The sequence below is a fragment of the Eubalaena glacialis genome, chromosome 10, assembly GCF_028564815.1.
Source record: "Eubalaena glacialis isolate mEubGla1 chromosome 10, mEubGla1.1.hap2.+ XY, whole genome shotgun sequence".
Classification (NCBI taxonomy): Eukaryota; Metazoa; Chordata; class Mammalia; order Artiodactyla; family Balaenidae; genus Eubalaena; species Eubalaena glacialis.
In genome coordinates, this window is record NC_083725.1 from 84,420,438 (window position 1) to 84,427,694 (window position 7,257).

Sequence of the window (7,257 nt, forward strand, 5' to 3'; positions counted from 1 at the left end):
GCCTGTGGAAGGCTCAACATCCAAGACTGTCAGAGAAGTTACCAATTAAATGTGCACAAGTAGAGGTGGAATTTGACAAGAAAGAAATCCCTCCTAAGAGTAAAAGTCTTATGACGCATAGCGGGGTGAGGTCAGGGTCTGGGATAAGGCTTCTGAGCAGGGACTTCGCTCAGGCAGACTCACCACCATTTTCTAACTGCGTGGCCTCGGGCAAGTATGTACCATACATCTCTGAGCCTCAGTTGCCTCAGTTGTAAAATGGGTATAACAATCCTTATTTTGCAGGACTGTTATGAGGATTTATCATGATAATCTAAGCAAAACGCCAGCACAATGCCTGGCAAATATTGGGAGATCTGTCCAGGGCTGGTTCCCCTCACTGGTCATGCTTTTCACCTGACAGAGACAGAGTCAGGGCCCTGGGATCATGAGTGGTAACAGAATGTAGAGGATGAAGTATTTTAGAATCACTGGACCTGCATTCAGATATCGGCCTCACTTTCCTCATCTGGAATATGGAGGAAAATAGAGCCTTCCTTGCAGGGGAGTAATAAAGATTGAATGTAATCATGTGCGCTATGTATTTAGAACCCTCAAGAATAGTAGATAGTAAGCGCTTAGTTGCTACCCCCTCCCAGGTGAGCTGGCTTAGGTAGATTCTCGTTTCTCCTGAGCTGTCACAGGAAGGAGTAGCTTTGGGTGTCTCTAGGCCCCTCGTGGACCACACCCTGGGGGTAAAAGGCTCTGAGAAGTCTTCTGTCCTGTCTCACTGAAGTGGAAAGTTCCATAAAACCCAGAGGCGCAGCACGCCAAACCAGCTTAGCTACACTCCTGGCACGGGGACCAACCAGTAACTTTGAAAATGTGTGTTTTCCTGGATAAAACCTCTAATTGGACAATTGTAGGTCTTCTGGCTTTATGTCGACTTTATGACTTTGAAAGCTCTTAAGCTGGGGTGAGGAAAAATTTATGAATGGGATTTCTCTATTTCTGTAGCACTCTGACTCATGCTGTTGACCCAACCAGGGGGCTGGGCTTCCATTACTTGCTAATTTCTCTTTGCCAGGTGGTCCTTACTCTGCCCGCTCCCTCACTGAGCCACAGCCCCAGTGACTAGAACCCAGGCAAAGGGTTTCTGGCTGCTTAAAAAATTGTCCTGTACCCAGATTGACTTCCCAGGTAAAGGAATATGGTGCTTGGGAATTTCTCAGGGAAGCTTTACAGTTTTCTCTCAAATTTTGAAAGCTTGTTTTACCAGGGTTTTTAAGTCCTTCTCATAGAAAACTCTCACAATCTGAGTTAAAGGGCATCTGGCTTAGAGGAAAGGCTGATTCCTGGCTGATAAACATTTCCTTTGGGCCCCTATATCCAAGACTCTTTTGACAGTAGGCAACAGAGCTACAAAGACGTGTCTGGACCAGTGCAACAATGAGACTGACTTCACTTAAAAATTGTGTTAGTTAGGGTAATGTAATCTTCTATAACAAAAAGACCCCCAAATGTATAAAGGTTCAACACAATAGAAATGTATTTCTTGTTCACATAATAGTCTGAGGTTGACATTTCTGGTCAGCGGGTGGCTCTCCTCCATCCAGTGATTCAGGAACCCAGGCTCCTTCCATCCTGTGGCTTCACCATCCTGCATCTAGTCAAAGGAAGGTACAAAAGAATGTGGAGAAGGCTCACCAGCTTCGTAAAAGCCTCAGCCTGGAAATGGCTCTCATCACCTCTTACATTTCATCAGTGAGGTCACATGGCCACACCTAGATATAAATGGAGCTGGGAGCTGTTATTGCTTTCTGGGAAATTCCTCCATATGGAAGGAATATACCATAGAAGGAAAAGCATGAATTTTAGGGACAGTTAGCAATATTTGCTACAGAAAGGGAAATATACTAAAATGGAGTCCATAAAGAATTAAATACAGCTAAGGTGCCCTTGGATCTGGCATCTGGCCGACAATATCACTATCTTTGTCTGAATCCCTAGCTCTTAGAGCAGTGCCAAGCATATAGTAGGTGCTCAGTAAAGCTGGTGAAAGGGTCCTAATCTAATATGACTCTGGCGTCCTTATAAAAAGAGGAAATTAGGGCTTCCCTGGTGGTGCAGTGGTTGAGAATCTGGCTGCCAATGCAGGGGACATGGGTTCGAGCCCTGGTCTGGGAAGATCCCACATGCCGCGGAGCAACTGGGCCCGTGAGCCACAACTACTGAGCCTGCGCGTCTGGAGCCTGTGCTCCGCAACAAGAGAGGCCGCGACAGTGAGAGGCCCGCGCACCGTGATGAAGAGTGGCCCCCGCTCACCAAAACTAGAGAAAGCCCTCGCACAGAAACGAAGACCCAACACAGCCAAAAATAAATAAATAAATAAATAATTTTTTTTAAAAAATTAAAAAAATAAAAAGAGGAAATTAGGTCACAGATACACGCACAGAGGAAAGACCATGTGAAGACACAGGGAGAAGATGGTCATCTACAAGCTGAGGAGAGAGGCCTCAGAAGAAACGAACCCTGCTGACATCTTGATCTTGGACTTCTAGCTTCTAGAATTGGAGGAAATTAATTTCTGTTGCTTAAGCCACCCAGTGAGTGGTAGTACTTTGTTATGGCAGAAAGCTAACACAGGGGGAAATGAAATCTGCTGTTCTCGCCCGTGTTTCTCTCCAGGGCATAGGCCATGGGGTAGCTGCGTGAACTTGGGTAGTGGGTAAAAACGGCAGGAGGCTCTCCTGGGCCTCCAGGGTGCCCTGGAGCCTACAGCCCCGCAGGCCTCCCATGATGACCTGGGCACAAAGGGGGCCTCCCAGTCCATGAACACCATGACTGCCACCACCCAGCCCCTCCTCTGTGCCTCCCTGTGTTGGCTCCTGGCAGTCCTGAGACTCCTGGGTCATGGCCTCCAACCCAGGTGAGCTCAGTCCAGAGGGAGCCAGAAGTCCTGTATTTCCTGGATCCTAAGATGACATCAATTACAAAACACTATCCATTCAGTGACAGGGTTCCAGGAGGCAAGAAGAACTCTGACTCAGAAGCATGGATTGTAAGAACTCGCCTGATTTTAGTCAAGGGGAAATGGGACCACCTGCATGTCTTTGAATCAAGGAAGTGAAATCAATGGTTCTAGCACAGGGGTGTGTGCTGTGACAGGGAGCGTGCTGGGAGAGAGTGAGTGATTCTGCCTCGTGGGGGAGGTCAGGACCCTAGAGGACACATGTGAGGAGGAGCATGCCGGCCCAACGAGGCAGGAAGGGTATTCCCAGCAGAGGGAAGAGCATGGACAAAAGAATAAGGTGTAGACATAGCTGCAGTAGCAAGGATATGTGTAGAGGAGCAAATGGAGGTGAGACAGGGCAGACAGACAGAGTGCAGACTGTGAAGGGCCTGGGATGCCGTGCCCAAGGTCCTCAGGTGCATCTAGAGCAGAGGGCGGGAAATGAGGCCACAGGCCAGGAGAGCGCCCCAGGCCCATTCAGAACAGGGGGCTCCAAAGCAGATCTGTTATCACAGCTCCATCTCCTTCAGAGGCTCCCCTCGTGAGAGCACAGATGCTTGGTAACCAAGGGATGGTCTATTTAAAGCCACTTGTGAGTCGGTTCTAGGAAGTATACTGCAGGGTGGAGAGGGAGGGAGGGAAGGAGGAAGAAGGCCCTGAGGGGGAATGGTCTGCCCTGAGCCCACTGTGAGGTCTGGGGCAAGTCCCTGCCTCTCCCTGGGCCTCAGCTTCCAGCACCTCGTGGTGGATAATTGTGCAGGCTCAAGAGGCAGCTGTGTGGGTTCAAAGCCAGGCTCCATCTCTTACGGTATGTGTGCTTTGGTCAAATTACTTAACCTCTGGGCCTAAGTTTTCTCCTATGTTAAGGGGCTAATAATGGTACCTACCTTTTAAGGTGCTGTGAGGATTAAATGAGATAATGCACATAAAGCCCCTTTAACAGTGTCTGACACATGCAAAACACTCAAAATCAGCTATTGTAAAATATGAGATGATCATGATGGACTAGCTTTGGAGGTTTTAAACCTTACACAGTGTTTTTTTCCAACATATTTGGAACTGCAATGTGTAAGAAAGGTTACGTTGACCTCTTCTGGTTGATGCAGGTGGAGACCCCGAGACCAGGCCCTCAGCATCCCCCTTCCACAGGGCTGCCTCCCAGCACCCCCAGCCCCCAGGGCACCTCCGCAGAACTCTTAGGCGCCAAAAACACCAGGTTGAAAGCGATTGTCCCAGAAGATTGCTGAGGTCTCTCAGCTGCTCTTTTTTTTTTTTTTTAATTTTATTGAAGTAGAGTTGATTTACAATATTGTGTTAATTTCTTCTCTCAGCTGCTCTTTTTAATCTAATTCTTATTTCTGAAACCTGAGTATACATCTGGAATAGCTATCCTTTACAGCTCAAAATCCATTTTCCAAAATCATCAGCTGCGCCAGGCCTCAGGGACAGTCTGGGAAAGGCAAACCAAAGTGGACACAGAGAGGTGAGGAAGTTATTTGAACAAAAATCCTGACTGCAAAGACCCACAGACGACCAAGTACCACCTCCACATTTTTTTTAAGCCAATACATTTTTAGTTAAGAAATTTCACACACTGTGATCCATTCCACTGCCTATCAAAGTTACCTTAGTTCCTCCAAAACTTGAGTCAAACTTATCTTCAAGATAGGCATTTTTAAAAGATCCCATACTTCATCCACAGTTGTTCTGTCAGTCAGCCTGGTCGCAATTTTCTTAGTTGGGTTTCTTTTATCTCCACTTGAATAAGGACGTACTGATGACGTACTTCAGAAAGTATCCCACCTAGGATCTTTGGGATCTAGTTTTTCAAATAATTCACTTTAGGGCTCTAGCAGTTGAACTGCAAGAAGTACATTGCTATTTTGGCCAATGATCTAAAATGCATTATTCCTTAACACATTTCTCGTATTGCAGTTGTGGTACATCCAGTTTTCACTCATGACCTTAGCAAAAAGGTTAACAGTCTCATTATCACCATTTCAATAAATTTACTGTGATGTAAGCAGAACTTGTGTCTCAGTTTAGTCCCATGAACAATTTCTGGACAATATGACCAACAGTGCCCTTCTCATTAAGAATGAGGCTTTACCTCCACATTTTTTTATTGAGGTATAGTTGATTTATAATATTATATAAGATTCAGGTGTACAACATAGTAATTCATAATTTTGGAAGGTTATACTCCATTTATAGTCATTATAAAATATCGGCCGTATTCCTCGTGTTGTACAATATTTCCTTGTAGCTTATTTATTTTATACATAGTATTTGTACCTCTTAATCTCCTACCCCTATCTTTCCCCTTCTCCCTTCCCTCTCCCCACTGGTAATCACTGTTCTCTACATCTGTGAGTCTGTTTCTTTTTCATTATAGTCGCTAGTTTGTTGTATTTTTTAGATAAGTGATATCATACAGTATTTGTCTTCCTCTGTCTGACTTATTTCACTTAGCATAATACCGTCCAAGTCCATCCATTTGTTGCAAATGGCAAAATTTCATTCTTTTTCGTGGCTGAGTAGTATTCCATTGTATGTATATACCACATCTTCTTTATCCATTTATCTGTTGATGGACACTTAGTTTTATTCCATATCTTGGCTATTGTATATAATGCTGCTATGAACATTGAGGTTCATGTATCTTTCTGAATTAGTGTTTTTGTTTTCTTTGGATATATACCCAGGAGTGGAATTGCTGGATCACATGGTAGTTTCGGTTTTTTGAGGAACCTTCATATGGTTTTCCACAATGGCTTTAGGAGCATATGTTTTAAAGATAAGTCGTGCAGATGTGACCATCTCCACCAGTCAGAGTCCAGGGTAGTTTCTCATCCCTTTGCCTCTAGATGGTCGGCACTGCCATTGCCCTGTGTGTGGTGCCCTATGGTTGTCTCTTCTCCACTATGGGACTGCGTCTTGTTCTTTCACCTCCGATCCTAGCATAGGGTCTTTTTTTAGCTGGCACCCAATAAATAGATATTGGATTGATCGAATGGAATTGAATATGGAACCTCTACATGGTCAACTCCAAGCTGCATTCAACAATGACCCAGAGGCTTTGCAGACGCCGCCACCCCGGAACCTCCCGCGCTGCCCAACCGTGGTCAACCCTACCGTGTTCTTTGACATCGCCGTCAACGGTGAGCCCTTGGGCCGCGTCCCCTTCGAGCTGTTTGCAGGCAAAGTTCCAAAGACAGCAGAAAACTTTCGTGCTCCGAGCACTGGGGAGAAAGGCTTTGGTTATAAAGGTTCTTGCTTTCACAGAATAATTCCGGGATTTACGTGCCAGGGTGGTGACTTCACATGCCATAATGGCACTGGTGGCAAGTCCATCTATGGGGAGAAATTTGATGATGAGAATTTCCTCCTGAAGCACACGGGTCCTGGCATCTTGTGCATGGCAAATGCTGGCCCCAACACAAACGGTTCCCAGTTTTTCATCTGCACTGCCAAGACTGAGTGGTTGGATGGCAAGCATGTGGTCTTTGGCAAGGTGAAAGAGGGCATGAATATTGTGGAAGCCATGGAGCGCTTTGGGTCCAGGAATGGCAAGACCAACAAGAAGATCACCATTGCTGACTGTGGACAAATCTAATAATAAATTTGACTTGTGTTTTATCTTAACCACCAGACCATTCCTTCTGTAGCTCAGGAGAGCACCCCTTCATCCCCATCTGCTCAAAATATACTATAATCTTTGTGCTCTCATTGCACTTCTTTGGGTTCCATATTTTCCTTATTCCCCTCCAAGTTTAGCTGAATTGCAAAGTTAAGTTTATGGTTATGAAATAAAAACTAAACAACCAAAAAAAAACCAAAAAACAAAAAAAAACAATGACCCAGAAAGACCTGGATCCTGACTGCACAGTGGTCATTGATGGGGTGGGAAGATTACTAAGTACAGGTGTGATAGGACTCATGACTTATTATTGAAAGATAAAATTCCAAAGCCCACAAGGGGCAGGGGTTTGCCTTTAGGATCCACTAGGGCTGGTCTTGGGAGGACCCTGGAAAACGTCACCTTGAGGTCCTGAAACAGAAGGTCTCCTTGTTTCCTGGGACCCCAGAACCCACTGCAGAGCTCTACCCGGCTTTTTCAGCATAAATAGAAGCCTGGTGCCTTGTCGTACACTGATTTCACAGCACATGCACTCTAGACGTTGGCCTTTAGGCTTCCATGGCAGACTCCAATTTGCAGGCCACAGTGTGCAAAAGCTGAGAGAACAAGCCCAATCCCCAGCCTA

General features: G+C 45.6%; 1 protein-coding gene and 1 non-coding gene across 2 annotated transcripts; one reads left to right on the forward strand and one right to left on the reverse strand.

Annotated features, from left to right (window-relative positions):
• Positions 1–4,964: 4,964 nt before the first annotated feature.
• On the reverse strand, positions 4,965–5,098 carry LOC133100170 (small nucleolar RNA SNORA1). The gene has a single exon (XR_009702412.1). It is a non-coding gene; the product is annotated as a small nucleolar RNA SNORA1 (small nucleolar RNA).
• A 907-nt stretch (positions 5,099–6,005) lies between these two features.
• On the forward strand, positions 6,006–6,726 carry LOC133099902 (peptidyl-prolyl cis-trans isomerase A-like). The gene has a single exon (XM_061203748.1). The coding sequence runs from the start codon at positions 6,006–6,008 to the stop codon at positions 6,606–6,608; it is 603 nt and encodes a 200-aa protein (XP_061059731.1). The 3' UTR covers positions 6,609–6,726.
• The last annotated feature ends 531 nt before the right edge of the window (positions 6,727–7,257 follow it).